Raw genomic sequence first — 24,055 nt, forward strand, 5'->3', positions numbered from 1 at the left:
TCAAGGACAAGGTACAAACTACATCACATCGATCCTTGCTTGTTCTGGCTATGGGGATACTTGGGCACAAACATGTGGCCTGGCGCATATGCTCCCCCCGCGTTTTTTCCGAGGTTCCGAGTACTTACCATCGGTCTTCTTGGCAGTCTATGTGGGCCGGGACTTTTCTCAGCCTTGTACCTGGACACCTGCTGCGTGGTGATGGGCATAGTAGCGTGTCGAGCCGGAGTCTGGATTTTTGGTCAAGGTATGGAATGCTTGACGAGAATCTGCAGCAGTCTAGATGCGTCAAGTTGAGCCAACGACACCAAGTCAATTCGAGTGCAGGCAATGGCTGATTGAAGACGATCAGGCCATAGCTTTTCTCTTCTATCAAGCATACCCACTTCCCGCCCTTTCCGACTCTTTTTCTCTGTCTCCTTTCTCCATAACCATGCACCGGCCAGCTGCGCTTCAGTAGCGCTAAATAGCTCTCCTCTCCACACAAACTACGTACGCACCCACACCCGATTAGCTCCAAACCAATATCCGCCACTCGGGCACTTGCGGCATTACGCGCACCCCAGACACTGGGCCAACTTGAACACATGAAATATCGAGACGAGGTGCTCAATTCGTATCTATACCTCCACATGTTCGAGTCAAACAGCGTCTCGACGGGGCGAGACGATCCACATGGCGCCCACCCGCATGCCACACCTTCTGCGAGTGATGTTGCCTTGACGTAGCACAACAACAATTATCCAGCTGCTGACTCAGACCATCCGCGAACGCTGGCTTGACTGGTTTAGCCAGTCTTGTCCCTGGACTAGTTACTACAATCTGCAATGAAGCGGACAAGTCCTACGCGGATCCGTCAACGTCACGGGAGCCGATCAGGCAATAAGCGAGCCTATCGCCTCAACTGGACCCATCCTGAACCACTGACCGCGAACATTGTCGCCGTCTTTTAAGTAAGAGTATCCTCCGGGGATGAAAGAAAAGTGAAGCGCGAAGACGTCTCATATCGTATCCTAGGCCAAAAGGAAGAGTGCGAGAGGCGCGTGTCAGAGGCTTGCAGTAGCTCAAAGGGGGGACAGGTTTGAGAATGACAATGGTGAATGTTCGACCCACGGATTAAGATTATACAAGGCCTCCAACTAAAAACGCTCGTGTACATGGGCCTTTGGTGCTTTTCCAGACTCTTTGCTCTCGACAGTCGACTGGCTGGTGCCCCCAGGACTGCCTCTCCGATTTTGTTTCTGCCCCTGCTTCCGACTCCTATCCATAGAAGCTCGCGCAGCTTGCTCATCTAGAACGGTGGATGTAATATATCCTGGCAGTCCTTGTTGCTGCTGCCATGCTTCTGACGGCATGCTCGAGCCAAGAAATCTTTCCTCGTCCGACTCTTTGCTTTCTCTCCGTGCCCGCGACGTGGTAATGGTAATGGACTTTTGAATCGAAGGCTTGATCGCGCTGAGCTGATGGCCAGACTGTTCTTGACCTGATTTGAGTGAAGGCTTGCTCCACGGCATGGCTGACGCTGATCGGGTAATTTCAAACGCTTGCTTCAATAGCGGTCGGAGCGTCGCGATTGATCCGGCTGATATGCCAAGGCCTACTTCGACAGTGCTCCAAATCGCAAAGTCAGTTGTCCGGAAGAGGAAGTCACCCTTGTATCCTTTGATCGTTGTTGTGTACGGCAAGCGAATAATGGTCGCTGTAGAACCACTGTTTATGCATGTCAGGGGGGGCTATTGAGGGGAAAGAATATGATCCAAGTGCTACTTACATAGCTGCCAGGGCAATGACCGAGGCCACAACCACCTTCATGCGCTTCTTCATGTGCAGACCCTGGACGATGAGTACGGGAAGAATGGCAAAGACCCAGTCGGCAAAAGCGTTGAGTCCAGAGACGACAAAGGTAAAGTTCATGACCAGTACTGGGGAGAGGCAGGAGCCGGCGGCGTTGGGATCGAGATTCCACCAAAATGAGATGGGCTTGCACTGGAAGATGACAACGGACGTATATGCGATTCCCACGAGTCCAGATACGACCATGATCATACGAATGATCCAGATGTGGAGCGGCACAATGGTGATGCGTAGCAAGAAGAAGCCGACGGAGATTTTGAGCATACACGTCGACAGTGTGTAGAAGATTTCGCAGAAGAACCAAAAGTGAAGAGCCGTTTGGGCGCTCTCGTCGGTAAGGTGTATGCGGCGCACACCAGATCCGTTGATGGCGCCACCAATCTGTGATATCAGGTATCCGGTGAAGAAGAGTAGCGTGACGACCATTGTGTAGTCGTCAATGCCAAAGCCCTTCACCATGTGGATGCTACAGTCAAGCAAGTTAGTTACAAGGCCGGGTGGATTCAAGTAATCAGGCGACTTCTTACCGCACAAAGCACCGGAGACCGACAGTGAGCCATGCTAGGATGAAGAAGGTAATGCCTATGGCCAAGATCTCTCCACTGCGATCCTTCATCGTGAGATGATGGGGTATGAGGGGATCAACTGGGAAGCAATGATATCTGGGGGAGGGAAAAGCAAGCAGTCAAACCAAAACACCGACGACGAGTTGGGAGCACATTGTATGAAGTGGATATGCTCTCCTCGCCGGCGATCTTGCCTCACAAAGATCCCGACACTTGGGCCTAACCCGTGTCGCAGTCTGCTTTGGCCCATTCTAACGCTAGAATCTTGTAAGCAACAAGACCGACCCTCTTGCTGGAACCCTTGCAGCGGTAGTTGAGACAGGGTCGAGCGATGAAGCCAAGATCTCCGTGGGGCAATCTTCTGCTTCCATACATGAGACCCTCCAACTGGAAGATCGGCAACGTGCAAAGTGGAGCATTTCAACAGGCTGACTGTAGCCGGAACAAGTCAGCGAAGGGAAAAAAAACACAGACCAAGTCTGTCAGTGTAGTGGTTCATTTCATGAGGGGCTCCACTCGCTCGAAAAAGAGGAAGTGGATAGGGCTAAACAGTAGCATGTCTCGTGCGCCCTTGTTTAGCCCTGGGCGCGGCAAAGAACCCGACCAGTTGGCGACGCTCGGGTTTGGGACGGACGCTGGTTCTGAAAAGAGAAGGCAAGGATTTGCCGTGGACCTTGGTGGTTGCCACTCAAGTCAAAGGGGCAGGCGATCCCAGCGGGAGGAAGATGGATGCTGTCTGTGTCTCTCCTATCTCGCGAAGGAACGAGAAGCCGGGGACGGTGTCCAATTGCCGTGTCTTGGACAGCTCCGTCGTTGCCGCTTCATGAGCCACATCGCGATCTGACAGTTGCAATGTCATCGCGTCCATGCTCGACCTGTCGTCCAAAAGCGCAGCCTTTGCCGTGCCGAGAGTCTCTGTTTTTGGCAAATTCGTCATTGCAACAGTGTGGAAGCGTGCCTGCGCTCTCTCATTGCTCCTGTTGACTAGGTATCCCTTCCGAGGTGGCGCAGGAGACAGCCATTAGGAGAAAATATCCTCCCCCGCACCCTCCCGCGCTGCGCGGAACGGCGTTCGGCGCCATGCAACCTTGACCGGCCGCTCGTTGGATACCCAGTCGTCGAATGCGCATGTTGCATCTGCTGGCGCTGGTGGCCATGCAGCGCGGACTACACCGTCAAGTGGGCCTAGAGGGGGACGGCTGTTGAGCGTTCCTTGCGTCTACTGTACGGGATGCACGGGAACCACGGTATCCATGTTCCGGTCCCCTCCACCAGCCGGCTGTCATCGAGCACGTTTTTTGCCCTCCCCCGCCAGACGACGGCACAGCAATTGGCAAAAATCAACCTGCAGCGACATGCAGGCATCTCCTTGCTGAGGCAACTAGAGATTCAGTAGGGCTCTCCTTGTGCCGCACGTTTTGCTGCCAATACCTGCCGTGAGGGCATGTCAACACAGAGGACCCAGTATGTACCTTACATATACATATACATACTCAGCATGTGCATGTATACAAACACCGGTAAATCAAATCATGGCAAACCCTCCAATCACGATCCAACACTCCTTTCCCTAGCAAATATGTATGGCGCAATCTTTCTAGAATCCCAAGGTAGATCCTTCGTATCTACAGTTCGTAGATTGTATACAACGTAGGTTCGTTCAGGGGCGGGTTTGCCAAACCTGTCTTGAACCACCCATGCGAACGGAAACCCGACAAGACTAGCCCGGCTCTACTGCGGCAAAACCACATCCGTCGAGGTTTCACCATATCCAGCAGGTCCACATGTCTCGATTCCTCGACGCGGAGACATGTCCAGAAAAAGTACAAACGGTCGGACGCTAGCATGATATTACGCGTAGCTATTCTGTGCCGCCTCCCGCTTCTGTTTCATGCCAACTGCCAGAGAGAGAGAAAAAACGCTCACCCGTTGTGAGACTCGAGGCAATGTGAGCACCGAAGCTTTGCCCTCGACCTCGCCACAGCTTGGGTTGCTATCCAAGGGTCCACCGGTGCAAATTCTGGCCAAGGGGAGTTTGGGGGCAAACATGCTGACTGTCACTGTGCACAACTGTTGTGTCGATGGCAATCATAAACGCAGCTTGCCGTGACTCGCCTAATATCATCCAAACTTCCAGTCCCGTCTCGCCCCGGTCTTGACTGCATCGCGATGGGGTAGCCATACAATAGCTATTATTGACCCTTTATCGCAACTGGGAAGTTGTCAAGATATCTACTACTGCACGTTCATGTCGCCGACTAATGACAAGATGCATGAGCTGATCATTGTTGGGTACGACTGATCGCCAACTGGACCCATACTACGAGACGCGACCTGACGCTTCATTCGTGGACTCTTGTCCCGAATCTCCACTGGAACATATCGCCATTTAGTGGTCCCTGGTGGTGGATTATTAGCATTGAATTCTGCCTTCATCGCACATGGCGACCTTACCTCAATTCCAGCCCTTATCTCGATACCCTAGGAATAACTGCGCAGAATGAGCACACTTCACATTTCTCTTGCCTGAAATGGCGAACTTGTTGCATGAAACATGCGGGGTGACAATGTTGGTTGAATTGCAGAACGAAGTCTTGGATTCTATGCATTATATGCTGAGCTTCGGATCTTTGCCTTGGTTTGGGTCGGATTGGTCATCTGGAAATGGACGCCTGAAAATTCCATGCTGCCGGGTGTGATACGAGAGTGAATATACACAACCCTCACTTCTGCATCAGAATAAACCTGTCATGCGAACAAGTTCTGAACGAGGGTCTGCAGGAGTGGTGACATGTCGCATGAACCGCTACCACCTGTACTTCGGCATGTGCAAGTGAGTACACGTGAAATTCGGAATCCTGTTCCGGTTGGTGATCACATTTCCAGTGCATAGACGTGACGGTTTGTAAACGTTGCTAATCTGATTGAACTCTGTTAGTACGTTAAATAAATTGCGCCAGTTCCACGTCAAGAAAAAATTGTGAATTCTCGAGAGGAGAATTGGTCAAGATGAAAAGAATTGAGGGACACTACGTTTATAACTACCGACAGGACAGTACACAAAAGCAAGTCTCTGTACGCCACAAATGCATTGTTAATGATCCTTCTAGCAGCGCAACGGCAAAGTGTATGAATGGCCTATCCCATCTCAGAACAAGCGCAATCAAAGACCGGGAAAACATCCGGGCTAGATGCGCCAATGCGGGGCCCCGCAATCAAAATTCATCTATTCAGGCACTACTAACGCTATAAACTAGGAGAATAGGCTTTGCATACAAAGCTCATCTCTTGGCCGCCTTTTTAGTTTTCAACTTGTCTACAGCGGTCTGAAACGGCGCACGGTGTGAAGATGAGGCTCGCAAACTCGCTTGGCCAATGAACATCACGCCTGGTTGCACCGAGAGACCTCACCATCTAGGTCTCGGTGGTATCCCGGGTCCATATTCACATTTGACCACGAAGTCCCGGGAAGCGTCTCCGAGACCGTGCTCTCACGAAGTAGTATAAGTATGGTCTTGATTCAGTCGAAACAATTCCCCAATCACTTGTTTTCTCGAACCAGCGGAGTCACTCCTTCTTGAAACGCTTCAACAATGTCACTTTCTTCAGTCGTTGCGGCAACCCTGCTGGGCTTGGCCACTGCCCAAATAGCAGGAACTATCCCAGAAGTACACCCAAAGTTGACGACTTGGAAATGCACAAAGGCTGGTGGGTGCAAGGCGCTAGACACTTCCATTGTTGTTGACTCACTACGCCACAATATTCATCTCAGAAACGACACGAGTGTGAGCTGCGGTGATGAATACACTGCGCTCAATACGGCGCTTTGCCCAGACAAGAAGACTTGCGCTCAGAATTGCGTAATTGATGGCATCGAGGATTACTCCACACAAGCAATTTTCACGGAAAACGACAAGCTTCGCCTAGACATGTTCAATCCCAAAGGTGAATACATGAGCCCTAGGGTGTATCTGCTGGCCGAGGATAAGCAAAACTACGAGATGCTGCAATTGACGGGCAATGAACTGTCCTTCGACGTCGACATGTCGAAGCTACCTTGTGGCATGAACAGTGCTCTCTATCTCAGCGAAATGGAAGCCGATGGTGGACGGTCCGAATACAACACCGCAGGTGCGCCCCAGGGTAGCGGGTACTGCGACGCCCAGTGTTTTGTCAAACCATTTTTGAACGGCGAGGTAAGTCCGCTTACTCATTGGTTTTGAACAAAAGACTGACTGTACGCAGGCCAACGCTAATGGGGAGGGCTCCTGCTGCAACGAAATGGATATCTGGGAGGCCAACAGCTATGCCAACCAGATCGCCCCTCATACCTGTGGCAAGCCAGGTATCTTTGCATGCACGGGTAATGACTGCGGCAGTGCTGGACTCTGCGACAAGGCCGGATGCGGTGACAACCCATACAAGCACCGTAACGACAAGGAGTACTACGGACCAGGTCTCAAGGTCGATACCAACAGGCCGTTCACCGTTGTCACCCAGTTTCCCGCCAAGGACGGCGTGCTCCAGGCCATTGTCCGCAAGTACGTGCAAGACGGCGTAGTCATTGAAAATGCCATGCGCAACCTCACCGCTGAAGAGGCAGTCATGGACCAGGCGTGGTGCGATAAGCAGGGAAAAACCTCGGCCTACAACAGGCTTGGTGGCCACAAGACCATGGGTGAGGCCCTGGAACGCGGTATGGTTCTCGCACTAAGCATCTGGTGGGATAAGAGCAGTGGCATGCAGTGGCTTGACAGCGGATCCAGCGGTCCTTGCAATGCCACCGAGGGCTTCCCAGATGTCATTCAGTCCAAGGTCAAGAATCCCACTGTCACCTTTAGCCAGGTCAAGTGGGGTGAGATCGACTCGACGTATGGAGCTTCCAACGCAACGAGCAAGTACTGGAAGGCTTAGAGTGTGGTAGATTTTTGTATGTATTAGACGATACTAGATGTGTATATGTACTTCTTCAAATATAGACGGGTCAGAGTACCTTGAGTTGCGCAAATGAACTTTGCAATACTAGTGTCATTCCGCAGGTGAATCGCAGCAACCGTCGGAAAAAAAAACCATGTCAAGCAGAAACCATATGAGTCCCGACCCCATTAAATTCGCAAAACCTTTCATTTCAGCACCGGTCACCCTCAACGGCTGACCGGCACAGCAAAACACATGTCGCAATAGCAAATGCGAAGGCAATACGAGTGCAGGCTTACAAAGCTCACCCACCTTACAAAGCCACACACCCACTTTGCCGTCCGCATGCGGAAACCACTAGTCCGCATCCCTACCACCGGTGACACCGGTTTTTTGACTCAAACACCACACAACATGCAAACTTAGCCTTTTCCAGCAAAAACAAGCGTTACGCCCTTTGCTTCGACATGTGTAGAACCGCCACTAGATGACTCAACCGTCTTGTCGTGCGCAGACATTGGGGAGAATGCCCTGGGAGCCTGGGGCGGAGGAGGTGCGCATGAGTCGGTGTATGGGCGCAGCGCGGTGTAGTGCGATGCTGTTGAATTGGTCATTGAGGGTTGTATTGCTAAGCTGAGGGTTGGAGAAAAGGTATAAAGATTAGGGGATGTAATCTAGGAGTTGAGGCATCAAATCAATTGGAACATCATCCTCATCATCATCATCATCATTATCAAAGCTACGATACATCTACTTCATTGTCAATTCAAAGGATACGCATTCCACGATTACATCAACGATTTCTAAATATCGAAACACGGAATTCACAATACTCAACATGTCGTCTACTACGCGATCAACATCCACATCTACACCGGAAAAAGATACAATGTCGATAAAATCATCGTCGACAATGACGAGTACGAAATCGCTTCTGAGGTCGCTGCTCCCGTCAAAGCGGGATAGCAAGGCGACAAAGACAAAAACGCCAACCACAAAAGCTACCGAGACACCGGCGGAAAAGGCGGAGAGGAAGTTGACCAAGGCGGAGGCTTTGCATGATTGGGCGTTGCATCGGTAGAAGGAAAGGGAGGTCATCGGAGATAGAGGCGATATATGAAGCGATGAAGAGGGACGCAGTTACTGGGTTAGTTCTGGTGCAGATATCCTGGGGTTCAAGGACCCCCAATCCTTTTCGTTCTTTTGTTTATACCTTGGGCATAACGGACTATGCCTGTTTTCCAGTTGCTGCTGCGCAGCGTGGTTTTGGTCCCAGTGCAGCGATGGCAGATAGGGATGGTCGATAGGGGATGACAGTATATCATATCTTGCTGTTAGATAAGAATTGGACCAAGTTCTCAATTTTTGAAATTATCTCAGTCGTTTGATTCAAAATCAATTGAAAGCCGGTAGCAGCTCATATATCCATGCTCTATGCCAAGGGGATAGAGAATAAGGCAAATGTGCACATGGGTTTCAAGAAATAAGAAATTGCGCACAAAGCTGTGACGACATGGCCACTGTGCACTTCATTCAGTTACTTTTATCTATCGTGTGTGAATCATAACATCATTTGAGCAGGGTATCATCATCCTGCCAATGGGCAGCTCTATACCTCTTTCTTGGGGACACCACCTGGCAACGTCTGTACCTTTTCCTGGAAAAGCTTCTCAGCGCCTTGCCATACGGGAGTTGTGGCACGGTCCTTGAGAGCCATCAAGCTAGGCAATAGGGCATTGCTGAAGGCTTCTGACGACTCGCGGGGAAGCGCGGATGGGAGATGGTCAATGGAGATGACGGAGAGTCTAGGGCCGTTGCCTTCGACGGACACTTCAACCGTGGGCTTGTCAAAAGTTGTGTTGATGTCGTAGATAGGGATGGGGTTGTGGGGGTTGGTGGTGTCGCAGGAGACATCGCATACGACGCTTAGCTTGCGGTTTGACGACTTAAGGCTCTCCTTGGAGACAAAGGGAGGAATGGGCTTGGAGAGGTAGATGCAGTTGACGAAGATGTCCGACTCGACAATCTCTGGGTAGGGGCCGTCGCGCTCCTTGGTCTCGGCCAGATCCCACTTCTTGACTTCTGAGCAGCCAATCTTTTCGAGAAGGTCAACAGCACCCGAGCCGCAGCGACCCAGAGCACCAAGAACCAAGCTGCTGGGCTTGCGGCCTGCAACCTTCTCACCGGCGGCGACATCGTCCTTGAGCTGAGCGATCAGTTCACCCTCGTTGTTGTAGTAGCCGCGGCCGTCGGTGAATGCATCGAGGCCGGGGAGGGGCTCGCCATTGGGGTGGGTGAGCTGCCATGCCCACGTCTTGATAGCAAGGGCGGCGCCAACAAAGCCAGCATGGTATCCAAAGGCAGCCACACGCCTGCCCGACTCGTCCTGCAGAAACTCGAGATCGTAGAGAGTGCCACCGCCGCGGGGGAAGCGAGCGAGGACGTTCTCCCAGCCGCCTTGTTGCTTGTAGCAGTGTGCAAAGTGGACGAATGTATGCTCAAGAGGGAATGAGTCCTCTGGCAGTTCCTTGAGACCAAGGATGATGTGGTCCTTGGGCGCTGTCTTGTATGCGCCCTCTTCAATCAGTGTTGCGCCGGCTTGCTCAAACTCTTCGTCGGCGAAGATGCGGGCGTAGTTGGGGTCCTTGGGTGAACGCTCGACGAGGACAGGGTAGCCGGCATCGAGCAGCTTCTTGGCTGTGGTGGGCGTGAGGCATGAGCGGTGCTCGAGTGGCTTGGCCTCTGCGCGGGCGTGGAGGGTTGGGAATGTCATTTTGGAGGTGGTGACTGTTATTGTTGTGGTAGTGGTTTTCAATTGCAAGCCAACCGTCTTATAAAAGACAATGCGACGGACTTCGGAGTGTGGAGCAGGTAGGGCCGGACTAAAGCAGCCCACTTATGACTCCATGTTCTGTTTTGCCCGGCGCCCAAATTTCGAGCTCCGAGAACGGGGGGGAAGACAAGGCCGGGTGTGGGGGTGAACAGACCAACGAGAACGGCGTTCCATCCGCACCGGAAAAACCATTGCCCATGATACACCAACAGCTCCACGTCCATGCTCATGCTCGCGCGGAACTTGGAACGGAAGCGCGAATTATGATTACTGCTTGGAACAGTCGCCCGCTTCGAGACGACGGACTCTAACAGAAGAGGAGGAACAACGAGAAGAAGAGAACGAGGACGGCGACGTCATCAGCAACAACAACAGCACTACCAACATCAACACCAAGGCCATCGAGAATGCCACCCAAACCAGCCACCCCAGACGACAGCAGTCGCCCGCATGCCACAGCCTCACATTCGCGAGACTCGTCGAATGCAAGCGCCCGCCATGCCCATGCGCCTGCAACGCCTAGCCAGCTGCGACAGGCCCATGTGCCTTCGGACCCGTCCACTTCGCCAGACGAGGCAATGCACCGTCGACATTACTACGACGACGATGAAGAGCCTCTCGCCGAGGCTAGTGACACTCTGCCTCATCTCGACTTTGGAGTCGACGGCATACAACCCACAGCAGATGCCCTGTCTGCGCACTCGACCCACGAGAATGTTGGCCCGTCCGGCGGTATCATAGAGATCGACCTCGAACCCACTGTGCGCACTCGCCTGCTGAACCATCAACAACATGACGCAGGCACTGGTAGGCCAGCGACACATCGCAGCTATGGTAGCTTTGCAGGCAGCGTGCACTCGGAGCAGAGCTTTGGCGGCGCCTTTCCTGGTATACGCGAGACGCTCGAGGGCGAGGCACCAGACGCCGCACATGCGCTGCTGGGCGACGCCATTGCCGATAGCGTCACCAACAAGGCCAGCGGCAAACAGATGAGCACCACGCGATGGCTTGCCGAACGCCATGGCATCAAGAACAAGCGCATGATGTACCTCAAGTACTACATCCCCATTCTCAATTGGACCCAGCAGTACAAATGGCGCTACTTGAAGGGCGATCTTGTCGCGGCTATCACCATGGCTTCCTTCTACATTCCCATGGCGCTCTCGTACGCCTCGAATCTCGCCCATCTGCCCCCCGTACACGGTCTTTACAGCTTTGCGTTCAACCCGCTCATCTACGCCATACTAGGCACCTGTCCACAGATGGTTGTAGGCCCAGAAGCACCGGGCTCGCTCCTCGTTGGCGAAATTGTGCGTGAGAACATCAAAAAGGGCACTACAGACGACAATGACGGCAGGCGCAATGCCGAGATTGCTGGCATTGTCACGTGCATGGCTGGCGCATTCATTCTCATTGGCGGCTTCTTCAGACTTGGCTTTTTGGATAACGTCCTGAGCAGGCCCTTCTTGCGTGGCTTCATCAGCGCTATTGGTGTAGTCATCTTCATTGACCAACTTATCCCTCAGATGGGACTGGCCAGACTTGCTGCTGACCAAGTATCTCACGGAAGCTGCTTGGACAAGTTTCTATTTCTCGTCCGCAATGTTGGCAATGCCCACGGTCTTACGTGTGCCGTATCATTTACTGCGTTTGCTATTATTATGTTCTTCAGGTATGTTGTTCCACGCCAGACGTCTGGTGAATGTCTCTTTCTGATTATTCCTGCTCACACTTTCCCAGAGAGTTCAAGAAGCGACTGCAGCCACGTTACCCCAATGTCGCATACATCCCGGACCGCTTTGCAGTTGTTGTGCTTGCTACCATCATTACCTGGAGATATCGACTTGATGAGCAAGGGCTCGCGGTTCTTGGCGAAGTAAACTCGAGTGCAAAGCTCTTCTCAGTCCACTTTCCCTTCGACACGTCGCATCTGAAGTATGTATCGGACGCCATCAACACGGCCCTCATCATTGCTATGCTGGGTTTCTTTGAATCATCTGTTGCAGCAAAGTCGTTGGGCAGCGGCGAGCAGAACAAGGAAGGGGTACAGATGCCACTCAGCGCAAACCGGGAGCTCATCGCATTGGGAACTGCCAACATCACTGGTGGACTCTTCATGGCTCTTCCCGCCTTTGGTGGCTATGGCCGGTCCAAAGTCAATGCCTCGACGGGTGGTTTGACGCCCATGAGCTCTGTACTGCTCTCCATCATCACCATTCTTTGCACTGTATTCATGCTGCCTTACTTTTACTACTTGCCAAAGGGCGTACTTTGCGCCATGGTTTCGGTTGTTGCATACTCGCTTGTTGAGGAAGCACCGCACGACATCAAGTTCTTCTTGAAGATTCAAGGCTGGTCTGAACTGATCCTCATGGGGCTCATCTTTGTCATCACCATCATTTGGGATCTGAAGCGCGGTATCGGCGTTGGTATTGGTCTGTCCATCCTGCGCCTCATCCGCCATTCGGTGCGCCCACGAATTCAAATTCTCGGTCGTGTGCCTGGAACAACCAACCAATTTTCCAACGCAGAGCAAGCCCCGGGAGATGTTGAGTTTATCGAGGGATGTCTTATTGTCAAGATTCCAGAACCCCTGACATTTGCCAATACGGGCAACCTCAAGACGCGTCTTCGCCGCCTAGAAGACCACGGCACAGCGAGAGCGCACCCAGCCTTGCCGCGGGTTCGACATGCGGAAAACAATAAGAATATTATTTTCGATGTACATGGCGTTACGTCGCTTGACGGAGCTGGCGCGCAGGTGCTTGCTGAGATTGTAGAGTCGTATAGAAACCGGGGGGTTAGGGTGTTTTTCTGCAGAGTACCCAGAGAGTCGAGCGCGGTTTACAAGCTCTTCGACAAGAGCGGCATTATCGAAATGTGTGGTGGGAAAAGACACTTTGTACACAGCGTCGAGGAGGCGCTTCGGATGACGGAGATGGAGCGGTTAACCGAGGAATGGGGTAGTTCGGCGGAGAGCTCACGCGCTGTTTCCAGCCGGGCGTGACGAGGATTTTGCCGCTAAGAATTTGGATCGTACAACATGAGCAAAGGCGTTTCTAGCATGGCATTGGACGACACGGCGTTTTGAGTTTACGAGTATAAAGTAGACGAGTGCGTATGCGCATACATACTACTACATGAAAAGGGCGTTGGGAATCAAAAATCTTCAGATTACCAGCAGGAAGGTCTGACGTGCATCTCTTTCTCCAGCACTGCGGAAATACGAAGTTTGCGGCCATTCTAGGACGAGAATGCGGGTCTTTTTCGCACGCGGAGCCTGATCTGGCGCCTTCGGTCAAGATGGCAACCAACAAGCTTTGTGACAGAGCTTGGCGACATGTGTTGGGCCCCGGTTTTTTCTCGAGGGGGCAAGGCTAAGCAAGTCTTGATAACGCTTAGCATGTCTTGACAAGTCGTGCGACGGCCGGATGACACCTAGCGCAGTATTGAGCCGCGCAGCTCATCGGCCCTAACGGCCTCTCCGCAAACATTCACTGGACGGGAGCGGGCAATGCGGGGTTGCGGGCACGTCATGTGTCAATGGACCGCGCACGCATGGACTGCACACTGCTTACTTGTCGGCCATCGCATCGGGGGCAGCGAGGCATGCTCGTCACGACGTCAGGCCATGTATAAAGGGTTGCCTGACGGGCGCCGGTGCTGCCTCATGAGTACAACTGGTCGGCCAGTCCGTCTGATTCTCATTCCCCAAGCAACTTGACTGCCATGGCAGACACCAAGTACGAAGACGCTGAGCAGCACGAGTATATGGAACCCGCTCCCACCATGACGGCTGCCCGCTATGTGGCAACGCGTATTCCGACACTCAAGCCCGCGCACGACAAGGTTGCAAATCCCATCGCCCTGCTTCGCATGCTCAACGTCCAGCAATGGCTATTCTTTCTTGTTGCCTTCTTCGCTTGGACGTGGGATGCCTTTGACTTTTTCACCGTTTCCCTTACCATTGAAAACCTCGCCGAGACGTTTGGCAAGACCCAAGCCGACATCACGTGGGGCATTACGCTAGTCCTTATGCTGAGAAGCGTGGGCAGCATCATCTTCGGCTTGGCTGCTGATCGCTATGGAAGGAAGTGGCCGTTTGTTATCAACAACCTCTTGTTCATTATCCTTGAACTTGGCACGGGCTTTTGTTCGACGTACAAGGAATTCCTGGGCGTACGCGCCTTGTTTGGAATTGCTATGGGTGGATTGTATGGTAACGCCGCTGCAACTGGTACGTCAGCTCTTCTTTCTCTTCTTGCTTCGCATGTACATACACGTACCCAATCAGGAATCTGACCTCTGAACAGCTCTCGAAGACTGTCCTGAACAAGCTCGTGGACTCATGTCTGGTATCCTGCAGCAAGGCTACGCATTCGGTTATCTACTTGCCACAGTCTTTGCACGTGCCTTTGTTGATACCGTCGGTCATGGGTGGCGCCCTCTGTTCTGGTTCGGTGCGGGGCCTCCGGTTCTTATCATCATCTTCCGTCTGTGCCTTCCAGAGACGAACGCCTATCGCGAACGTCAGCGTATCCGCGAAGAACAACCCAGTGCGGCCAAGACGTTTGTTGACGAGGGCAAGGTGGCCCTCAAGAGGCACTGGCTGCTACTCGTCTATCTTGTGCTCCTCATGGCCGGCTTTAATTTCATGTCCCATGGCAGCCAGGATCTTTACCCGACCATGTTGAAGAACCAATACAACTTCTCAGCAAACCAGGTGACCGTCACCCAAGTCGTAGCCAACCTAGGGGCTATGACTGGCGGCACACTTGTCGGATACTGTTCGTCCATTTTCGGCCGTCGCATCAGTATCATTGTCATGTGCTTCCTCGGCGGGGCGCTGCTCTATCCCTATACCTTCACCTCGAGTGATGCTGTCATTGCCGCAGCCTTTTTCCAGCAATTCTGCGTCCAAGGCGCGTGGGGGGTCATCCCAATCCATCTCATGGAACTTTCGCCGGGCTCCTTCCGCACGTTTGTCGTGGGAACTAGTTACCAGCTTGGCAATCTCGCTTCCTCTGCTTCATCTACCATTGAAGCAACGATTGGTGAGAAGTTCCCTCTGCCACCAAAGGGCAAAGTCTCGCGGTACAAATACGGACTGGTCATCTGTATCTTCATGGGGTGTGTGTATGCATATGTTATTTTGCTGACCGCAATTGGGCCCGAGTATAGGGGCAAGGACTTTGATGCTGCCGCGGATGAGGATTTGGCGATTGCTACCGGTGCAGATGCGGGCAAGTATGAGACCAAAAAGCAGGTGGAGGATCTGGAATCGAGGCCGGATGCGTGAAACATGTTTAACCGGGAGATGGGAATGTTGGACGCGAGGCTGGATTTGTCAGTGGGCCACGAGGTTCCTCGGGGTCGGGCCAGCAGCCAAGCCGCGACGTCTTACTAGTTTGTGAGTTCACCATGCTCGAAAAAAAACGGGCATCCTTGGCGCGACCATTTCGGCAAGTGACCAAGGCCGAAAACCTTTAGCCACAGACTTGATTAATGAATCCATGACACTACCAAGACGTGCTATTCCATTGGTGTCGATAGAGGCTTCCACTCGAGGACCCACCACATCGGGGGTTCAAGTGGAGAGACATTAATATTGTGCTGGCTGTGTGATCGCACTTCCTGTCGTGGTATATTATGGCGCCTATAGGCCTGACGTAGGCAATCTAAATTATTCTTGCTTCTTATTGGCCTGATTGGCTCCGCTCTTCATGCGGAAACGACATCCGTCTCTAGTGCCGTATCACCTGTAGAGTCTCGCCAACCCAAACAGATTGTCTTCATATCCAGCAATCTATGCCACGCATCACGCCGCCTTGGATGGCGGTGCTCGCCATTCCACTGCCCTCAATCTTCGGCTCCTTGTCGCGGCTTTGGTTCTAAGCGATGGTATTGCCGAAGGCTGTGTTACATTTAGGCAGCGTTACAATGCCATGGTATCGGGTATAAGTATAGAGAGCCTGGTAGACAGTGAAACAGAATCACAACTCTTCATCTGTCTCTTTTGATCTGCAGTATAAAACAGAGACTTTTCCTGCAAAGATGAAGGTTTCCGCCGTTATCCTCGCTGTCGCCTCTCTGGCCAGCGCTCACTGTATGCCTACTAGCATTTCCCACTCTCCAACCTAATCTCAACTGATTTCTCCTACAAGACACTCTCCCCAGCATCAACGGCGGTGTACCGTGGTCTCACGTCCGTCAAGCCAAGAACTGGCAGGACAATGGCTTCGTCGGCGATGTCACCAGCAACGACATCCGCTGCAACCAGCTGAAGCCCGGCACTGCCACCATGACCGTCGCCGCTGGTTCCAGCGTCAAAGTCAGCGTCAACCCCAACGCCTACCACCCAGGCCCATTCCAGTCTTACCTCGCCAAGGTCCCCGCAGGTGCAGACATCAACACCTGGGACCCCACTGGCGCAGTCTGGTTCCGCATCTACGCCGAGCAGCCCAAGTTTGGCAGCCAGCTGACCTGGTTGGGTAAGTCATTTACCTCCCTTTCGCCATCACTGAATCCTCCCCCCCCACCCACTAACAATCTTCTCTCCTACAGCCGCCGCCAACTATGACATCAAGATCCCCCAGTGCATCCCCGCCGGCAAGTACCTCATGCGCAACGAGCACATTGCCATCCACACCGCTGGCCAAAGGGGTGGCGCGCAATTCTACCTCTCCTGCGCTCAGATCGAGGTCACTGGTGGCGGCAACACGTCGCCCAGGAACCTTGTCGCCTTCCCAGGCGCCTACAGCGCTACTGACCCCGGTATCTTGATCAACATCAACTACCCCATTCCTACTAGCTACGTTAACCCTGGCCCACCTACCTTCACTTGCTAGGATGGTTAAGTGGTCGTGGGGGTACGTAAGGGAGTAAGGTAGCAACAGCGGGGGTCTGTATATAGATATCTTTTTCTCCATCCCCTGCTGTTGCTGAGGAGAATTTGAATGAATTTGCGAGGGTTAGAGCTTCTTTGCCCTCCCTTCTCGATATGACATTATTATAGAGAATGTAAATATGTTCTATGACGATACCTGTTCGACATGATACTCGCACAACTTGGCCTTCCCAACCGATTCGACCTGCTGAGGTGACGGATGCACTGTTCCTGTAATGAACTGTCTTCTCGATAAACTTCCATGTTTGTTCGCAGATACGAGATAGAAATGCCGTCTTGACATGACACAAGCAGCTCAAGTCGCTTGATATAATCAGCAATGGGTTGATGTCGATCTCAAAGCCACCACATCTTTATGTGAGTATTGAGTTGTCTTGGGATCGTTGGTGTTTTTACTCTACAATTATTGACTGGGTACTAGGTTGCAGGACGTAAATGATATGATCCAAGAGCTAGGTGCTTCTGAACAGATGATTCTGTCATCAAGTATAAGCTAGATGGCAGCTCATACGTCTAGCGAAGAGCAACTTGGTTCAAAATATACTGTTAATAACTATCTTTCTTAGAAGAATAACTTGGGGAGTGGTTTACTATATTTTTTTTCTGTTTGTAGTTGAATACATTAGCAACGTCTGTTGCACACATAGTGTGAACGAAAAAAAATATCTTTGTTGACAATTTCATTTTTATCCATATCAGAGTATGATAGCAAGAAAGCCGTGGGAATGTTGTGAGAGGCGTTCAGACTTGTCCTATTATCGGCTCAAATCAATGCTTGTTTATACTGAGCAAGAGGCCCTCCAATGGATTTTGAGCGCGCTGAGTACCAAATATATCCCAAATCGTTCCTGGTCACTACCAACATCCAAAAAAAAAACTGATTCTGGTTTCAAATTCGTCTGGATTAGCTAGTAAGCTTCAATGGGTCAAAGGTGCAAGAGACTACCGGAAGTTTGATTCAAAAATGACCTGACCAGTTGGCTGGCTAATTGGTTGAGCCATTGTTCAATTAGCGCTTCATATTTGAACTCATGCTAGAATACAAGTTGATTTAGACAAAGAATTTAGAAAAACTCAATCTCTCATGTAGTTTCTAGGAATATCGTAAGAAAATGTGCGATAGTGCAGTGGAGGAAACAAGCTTTGAGTTTTAATACGAGGTACTATCGAACAAAACCAACTGGTGACATATCTCTGCTACATGTTCTGGAAGAAAAGGCGCCTTGATGATCTCAAGGTCCCCACAGCTTACATCCTGTGTCGCTAGTCACGTGCTGTAAGTATCTTTAAAATCCGATAGCTTGCCATGCCACTATGTTATAACATGAAGGCTTCTTGAAGCCCATTCTAGCACATTTGCCAAGTTTGTACGAGTATCCTTGCATGCCAAAATTTAATAGCGGCTCTTAAGTATGCTTTCAGACAAACTTGATCGATTATTACGCCGAGCCAGATTCATCCATGGCAATAAGACTCACTACGTTGTTAAACCCATCCAATATCGACATCAAACTTGATAGGATTGCACGGCAGCTGACTTGCCCGTTCTAGACGTCAACTAATTTGCCAAGTTACTGATGTTAGCACTACGCAATCTCGCATCCGAAACCAAAAGCTCGCGCGGGAACCATTCTGCTAATTTTCCACCCGGCCTACCCAGATCTTCAGGCAAGTCATCCTCTTCAGTTCCAGCAATCATTATACCAAGCGCCGCGCCAGAAAGCCAGGCCCATACCATACCTTCTCCACAAAACCCTGCTGCGATCCACTCTCCACATTTATGATCGCCATCTAACATTCCTTTTCGATTCTTGATGTGGCGTCCCGTCAACTTCGCGTTCAACGGACCCACAAAGGGCAGAGAATCACCAGTTAGACCGATGATCCCAGGCCACACCTGCTTCAGCTCGCTCCCCGCACCCCATTTTGGATGAAATATCGCTGGGAATATACCTGCAATGTGTGTGATCGTCAAAGGGTCAAGCACGGAACCGTCGTCGTAAAGACCGACTTGGTCAATGCCTTGCTTCAAAGATCGCTTGAAGCCACCTCCAATCATCAAATCCCCTTTGGCGTCGCCTGAAGCTGGCGGTATCTGAGTGATGTAGTCAAACGCATCGTCGTATATTACACCCCAGGATGTTGTACCGTCAGCATGCGGGAAGCGTTGTCCTGGGGTTTGGGCGGACATGTGAGCTCTTGCTCCTACAATCCTGCTGCGCAATCCAGGAACAAGATGACTTGCGAACGCGTTTGTGGTATGAACTACTTTCCGAACAAAAAGGGTTCCTCGTGGAGTTTTCAAAGCATATGGGAAGCCTGCTGGGGCGTCTCCTGGAACGCTGATGGATTCCACGGGAGTGTTTGTTTCCACAGACAGATGAGGGAACTCTTTCAGTAGGCTATTCCAGATGGACATAACAAACCGGTAAGGCCAGATAGCACCTGCTTTGTAAGATAAAGCACCGATGACGCTTTCGTTGACACCAAATCTCTACTGATGTCAGTTTTTAGTCTTCCTTTGTTCAATTGGCAACCGTGCAAACCTTCTGAGCTTCATCCCCGTTCCACACGGCGATCTCAATCTCTGGTAGCCATTGGTTCAACGCCCAAGAATCAGCGATGGCCTTGGAGAAGCTTTTGCTGTCCAGAAAGAAGTCGGCTGTTTCGACCTTTCGAGCCTGGGCAGCCTCAATACCTTCGCCTTCACATATTCCAGTCAAACAATCAACATGTAGAGATTGAAAGCGCACCAAGGCGGCAGCACGGTCTTTTGAAAATAGTTTGCTGAGCAGGGAAAAGGATTCGTATGGTGAAGGTTTGATATGGCCGCCATTCCGAGCGGTGGCACCGCTGCACAACTGCCGAGCCTCGAGAACAACTATCTCTTCATCCGGACTGGTGTTGCTACGACGTCGCTCGTAGAGTAATGACCGTGCCACGGATGCTCCAGCGATTCCAGAGCCTATGATTGCCACATCTACGGTTTGTGGTAAGCTGGGTGAGCTTGCATTAATAAGTTCAGGATATGGAGGATCATTGAGCCAGTAGGTTTGGGTTGGGTTGGGGTTAGGAAGGCCCGGAGATTGCGATGCACGCTTTAAAGCTTGGCTGAATTCGGTCGACAGCGCTTTCAGGAGAGAGGCTGTTGCAGTACAGATTTTGATTAAATCCTGGAGAGTTGAGAGAACCACACCCATTGTAGTGTGATCTGTTTTTAGAGTTGTTATGTAAATGTGGTTAATGTGCAGTATGTATAGAGAGAGATGCTAATTGCAACAGACTCTTCTTACCTATATAAATACCTACTTCTCTTAGTCTATTTACTCATAAGAAAACTATTCTATTATACAAATATAGATTTTCTTACATAATTAGTACATTAAAAATACTCTTATTTATTAATAATTATTTTACACTAATTTAGTCTCTATAATTTCTTTCTATCATTTCTTAGTATATTTTTTTGGAAAAAATAGTAAGTATTCAATTTATACTATATCTTAGTCTTAAAATACTAGAATTAATAGCTATTTATTTAGTTATCTTATATCTTAATATATACTCTAGATATAATAATCTAAACTCTATATTTATATAATCTTATAAGTAAATTAAAAAAAGATAAGTATTTATAATATATAGACTACACTAGTAAGTAGGTATTCTCTACCGAGAGGTAAGGTAGGGGCTGGTTCGGGTGGCGCGGACTGTGGGCAGGTGTCACGAGACTTGAACCTAGAGGACTGTCACGGTTCGGGCTCACAGGCAGAAAGGACAGGCACGTGTACAGGGTATATTGCTANAGCTAATCAACAGGCTCTNGCTANAGGTAGTAAGAGTAGAAGACAGGACGTAGCTTAAAGAGCTCTCTAGACTGCAGTGCTGCAGTTTTGTAGAATCCGGGTGCTTGGGCCCGCACCCGGAATCTGCTAGTAGCCAATCAGAAGAATGCGCGCCAGCTGCCTCGCTGGCGCTGTGGCCCTAACGGCCACCCGGGGGATTCCAGCCTCGCTGGGCACCTGGAAGCTGCCGGTCCGCTGCTATGTTAGATAGCGCCGTGATAGTACTCTCCTCTCTAGGCGGAGCTCTGTCGACGCGATTACCTAGGCTTGGCGGGGTAACGGCGATAGAAGTTATTAATAATCTCCTATGCGTTCTCTAAGTGACTAGCGGGGACTTCAGTCGGTTCGTCGTAGCTAGCCTACTTTACTAAGTATTTTAGGCGTGGGCGGCTTCCCCAGCCGCGGCGGTCAAGTCGGGAGTCTAGTATATCCTCCACCTCCTATTCTTTCATCCTATTAACCTTAATAAGAGGCGGGAGGTCTTATCGTTATCTAGGTAAGGGGTTTAAGGCAGCGGGTCTTAATAAGTTCACGTAGAAAATAGGGTGGATCTTTATAGACGTAGGTAGATCTAGTTAGTAGGCGTATAGGCTGATGACCTCAGCAATCTAATAGGGCCTAAGGAGCTTCTAGTTGAGCTTCTTCTAGGGGCGGGTAGTCTTAATATTCCTCGTATCTAGCTATACAGTATTGTTAACTAGAAAGCGGTGAGTAGGCTGTCTCTTCTAGTTAGTATACTTCTTATAACGGGCCTATACTAGGCAGATCTCCGCTTGCAGGTACTTATAGACATTGCTTATCTTCTGAGCTAGTTCCTTAGCGTTAAGAACAGCGGGTCGGTCTCGGGTTGGAGCTGGCTCGAATTCTAGTCTTGGGTGATAGCCATAGTTCGCGAAGAACAGCGTGGCCTAGGTGCTCTTATTGATAGCGTTGTTCGCGGCGAACTCTGCTAAGGGTAGCTAGGTGGACTAATTATCTTATAGGTATGATACGTGGCTGCGGAGGTACTGCTCTAGGAACGAGTTTACTCTCTTAGTTTAGCTATTAGTCTTAGGGTGATAAGCGGTTGATAGGAGGGACTTGATCCCTAGGCGCCGGGTTAGGTGGTTCCAGAATTTAGACACGAACTAGGGTCCTTAGTTGGATATAATCGTCTAGGGCAGGCCGTAGAGCTTCTACACGTGCTTTGTGAATAGTCTTAATACTTCTTCTGTATTATAGGTTCCGTGGCAGGCGACGAAGTGTTTTATCTTAGTTAGGCGGTCTACTACTACTAGAATAGCGTTGTACTCCTAGCTCTTAGGCAGGTACGTGATGAAATCTATAGACACGTCTTGCTAGGCTCGCTTAGAAATTAGTAGGGGTTTTAGCACTCCCTGCTTAGCTTCTCGAGATGCGGTCGCTCGCTTGCAGGAGTGGCAGTTCTGGATCTAATGCTTAACGTAGTCTAGTATGCTGGGCTAGTAGTATTCTCTAGACAGGGACTCGTACGTGCGGGCTCTTCTTATGTGTCCTGTAATAGGACTCTCGTAGTATATGCGCAGTAGCTCTGTATGTAGCTCTAGATATTTAGGGACGTATAGCTAATCGCGGTAGTATAGGTACCTGTTCCGCTCTACGCACTCTATAAGTGTGATTCTCTTATATCGTCTAGCGTTAGTGTAGAGTACGGATAAGATTGACGAAAGCTTAAGGTCTGTTTAGTACTCGTTGTCGAATATAGACTAGATTTGAGGCGGAAGTAGCGGTACTGTTCTCTTAGGCGGTAGGACTAGGCGGGTAGGTTAGTGTATTAGGAGTAGGTGTAGCGTATCGTCGTTGCTAAAGCGGATATTCTTCTTCTAGGTAGTTTTATCTAGGCTAATAGTAGGGACGCCTAGGGGGGGACTAGGGAAAGTTTCTTAGGTACCCCCTTGCAGGGTGTCTAGCTCGAAGTTCTCTTTCTTTAGAACTACCTAGCTCTAGTGCTTTAGGCGTTTATCCCTCTCCTTAGGTAGGTCTCCTGACCTTCTGGTTAGGGCATTAGGCTTTACTCTTAGCTTGCCTGGTTAGTATACAATTTTAAAATTAAAACGGGAAAGAAATTTAGCCTAGTAGGCTTGTTGTCTATTTAGCAGCTTAGTCGTCGTAAAGTACTCTAGGTTGCGGTAGTTAGTAATTACTTTAATAGGAGATACCGTGCTCTCTAGCTCGGGTCTCTATTCCTTAAAGTAATAGATAATTACTAGTAGTTCCTTGTTATAGATCTCGTAGTTACACTCCGTGACTGAGTGCTTCTTTAAGAAGAACGCTACTAGTCTTAGAATCCTATCGTCTCTATGCTGCGATAGTACTCCGGCTAATACGTAGTTAGACGCGTTAGTCTCTAGAATAATCTCCTTATTCTAATTAAACAGGGCGAGGATTAGCGCTTCTGTAAATACTGACTTTAGGCGGTTAAAGGCTTTCTAGTAGGTGGTACTCTATTAAAACTTAACCTCTTTCTTCGTTAAGTCTACTATTAGCGCTATAGTTCTCGAGAAGTTGCGGACAAATCGGCGGTAGAAGTTGCTAAACCTGATAAACGCCTATACGTTAGTTAGGTAGGCGGGCGTTAGCTAGTTCTAAATAGTCTCGACCTTCTAGGGGTTTATTCGTATCCTCTCTCTTCCTATAATTACCCTAAAGAATGTAGTTTCCGTCTTAAAGAATTTGCACTTCTTTATCTAAGTATATAGGCCGGCCTTGCGTAGGGCCGTTAGAACCTTCCTTAGGTGATCGTTGTGTTTACGCCGCGTACGGCTATAGATTAGGATGTCGTTGAGGTAGGCGGTGTAGAAGACGTTAAGGTACTCTCGTAGTGTATTGTTAATAAACCTCTAGAATATGGTAGGGGCTCCTGTTAAGCTAAACGGCATTACTAAGGACTTATATAGGCTAAACCTCGTTCGGAATGCTATAAGGTACTTCTGGCCCTTCTTAATGCGTACGTTATTGAAGGCCGTAATGATATCGATCTTTAAGAAGTACTTTATACTCTTTAGGTTATTTAGGCTCTCTTTAATTAGCGGTAGTAGGTATNNGTNCTTTACTAAGATATTATTTAAGCCGCGGTAATCTACACAGAAACGAAGGCCTCTATTAGGCTTCTTAA

At 50.2% G+C, this 24,055-nt stretch overlaps 8 protein-coding genes across 8 annotated transcripts; 4 read left to right on the top strand and 4 right to left on the bottom strand.

Annotated features, from left to right (window-relative positions):
• Nucleotides 1-1,139: 1,139 nt before the first annotated feature.
• On the bottom strand, nucleotides 1,140-2,470 carry COCVIDRAFT_113925 (hypothetical protein; the record flags this gene model as incomplete). The annotated part of the gene is made up of 3 exons (XM_014695566.1): nucleotides 1,140-1,710; nucleotides 1,772-2,320; nucleotides 2,382-2,470. The coding sequence occupies 3 exons, from the start codon at nucleotides 2,468-2,470 to the stop codon at nucleotides 1,140-1,142; spliced, it is 1,209 nt and encodes a 402-aa protein (XP_014551052.1).
• A 3,543-nt stretch (nucleotides 2,471-6,013) lies between these two features.
• On the top strand, nucleotides 6,014-7,334 carry COCVIDRAFT_20635 (glycoside hydrolase family 7 protein; the record flags this gene model as incomplete). Its single annotated transcript, XM_014695550.1, has 2 exons — nucleotides 6,014-6,616; nucleotides 6,666-7,334. The coding sequence occupies 2 exons, from the start codon at nucleotides 6,014-6,016 to the stop codon at nucleotides 7,332-7,334; spliced, it is 1,272 nt and encodes a 423-aa protein (XP_014551036.1).
• Nucleotides 7,335-7,997: 663 nt separating this feature from the next.
• Nucleotides 7,998-8,435, bottom strand: COCVIDRAFT_31350 (hypothetical protein; the record flags this gene model as incomplete). Its single annotated transcript, XM_014695567.1, has 2 exons — nucleotides 7,998-8,087; nucleotides 8,166-8,435. 2 exons carry the CDS (start codon nucleotides 8,433-8,435, stop codon nucleotides 7,998-8,000), a joined length of 360 nt encoding a protein of 119 aa, XP_014551053.1.
• A 511-nt stretch (nucleotides 8,436-8,946) lies between these two features.
• COCVIDRAFT_20636 (hypothetical protein) lies at nucleotides 8,947-10,110 on the bottom strand (the record flags this gene model as incomplete). Its single annotated transcript, XM_014695551.1, has 1 exon — nucleotides 8,947-10,110. One exon carries the CDS (start codon nucleotides 10,108-10,110, stop codon nucleotides 8,947-8,949), a length of 1,164 nt encoding a protein of 387 aa, XP_014551037.1.
• Nucleotides 10,111-10,577: 467 nt separating this feature from the next.
• On the top strand, nucleotides 10,578-13,177 carry COCVIDRAFT_31352 (hypothetical protein; the record flags this gene model as incomplete). The annotated part of the gene is made up of 2 exons (XM_014695568.1): nucleotides 10,578-11,842; nucleotides 11,911-13,177. The coding sequence occupies 2 exons, from the start codon at nucleotides 10,578-10,580 to the stop codon at nucleotides 13,175-13,177; spliced, it is 2,532 nt and encodes an 843-aa protein (XP_014551054.1).
• A 722-nt stretch (nucleotides 13,178-13,899) lies between these two features.
• Nucleotides 13,900-15,469, top strand: COCVIDRAFT_20638 (hypothetical protein; the record flags this gene model as incomplete). Its single annotated transcript, XM_014695552.1, has 2 exons — nucleotides 13,900-14,407; nucleotides 14,484-15,469. The coding sequence occupies 2 exons, from the start codon at nucleotides 13,900-13,902 to the stop codon at nucleotides 15,467-15,469; spliced, it is 1,494 nt and encodes a 497-aa protein (XP_014551038.1).
• Nucleotides 15,470-16,224: 755 nt separating this feature from the next.
• Nucleotides 16,225-17,018, top strand: COCVIDRAFT_31354 (lytic polysaccharide monooxygenase; the record flags this gene model as incomplete). The annotated part of the gene is made up of 3 exons (XM_014695569.1): nucleotides 16,225-16,276; nucleotides 16,335-16,661; nucleotides 16,735-17,018. The coding sequence occupies 3 exons, from the start codon at nucleotides 16,225-16,227 to the stop codon at nucleotides 17,016-17,018; spliced, it is 663 nt and encodes a 220-aa protein (XP_014551055.1).
• Nucleotides 17,019-18,635: 1,617 nt separating this feature from the next.
• COCVIDRAFT_113909 (hypothetical protein) lies at nucleotides 18,636-20,277 on the bottom strand (the record flags this gene model as incomplete). Its single annotated transcript, XM_014695570.1, has 2 exons — nucleotides 18,636-19,571; nucleotides 19,624-20,277. 2 exons carry the CDS (start codon nucleotides 20,275-20,277, stop codon nucleotides 18,636-18,638), a joined length of 1,590 nt encoding a protein of 529 aa, XP_014551056.1.
• Nucleotides 20,278-24,055: the final 3,778 nt, after the last annotated feature.

Source organism: Bipolaris victoriae (assembly GCF_000527765.1).
Source record: "Bipolaris victoriae FI3 unplaced genomic scaffold scaffold_155, whole genome shotgun sequence".
Taxonomy (NCBI): Eukaryota; Fungi; Ascomycota; class Dothideomycetes; order Pleosporales; family Pleosporaceae; genus Bipolaris; species Bipolaris victoriae.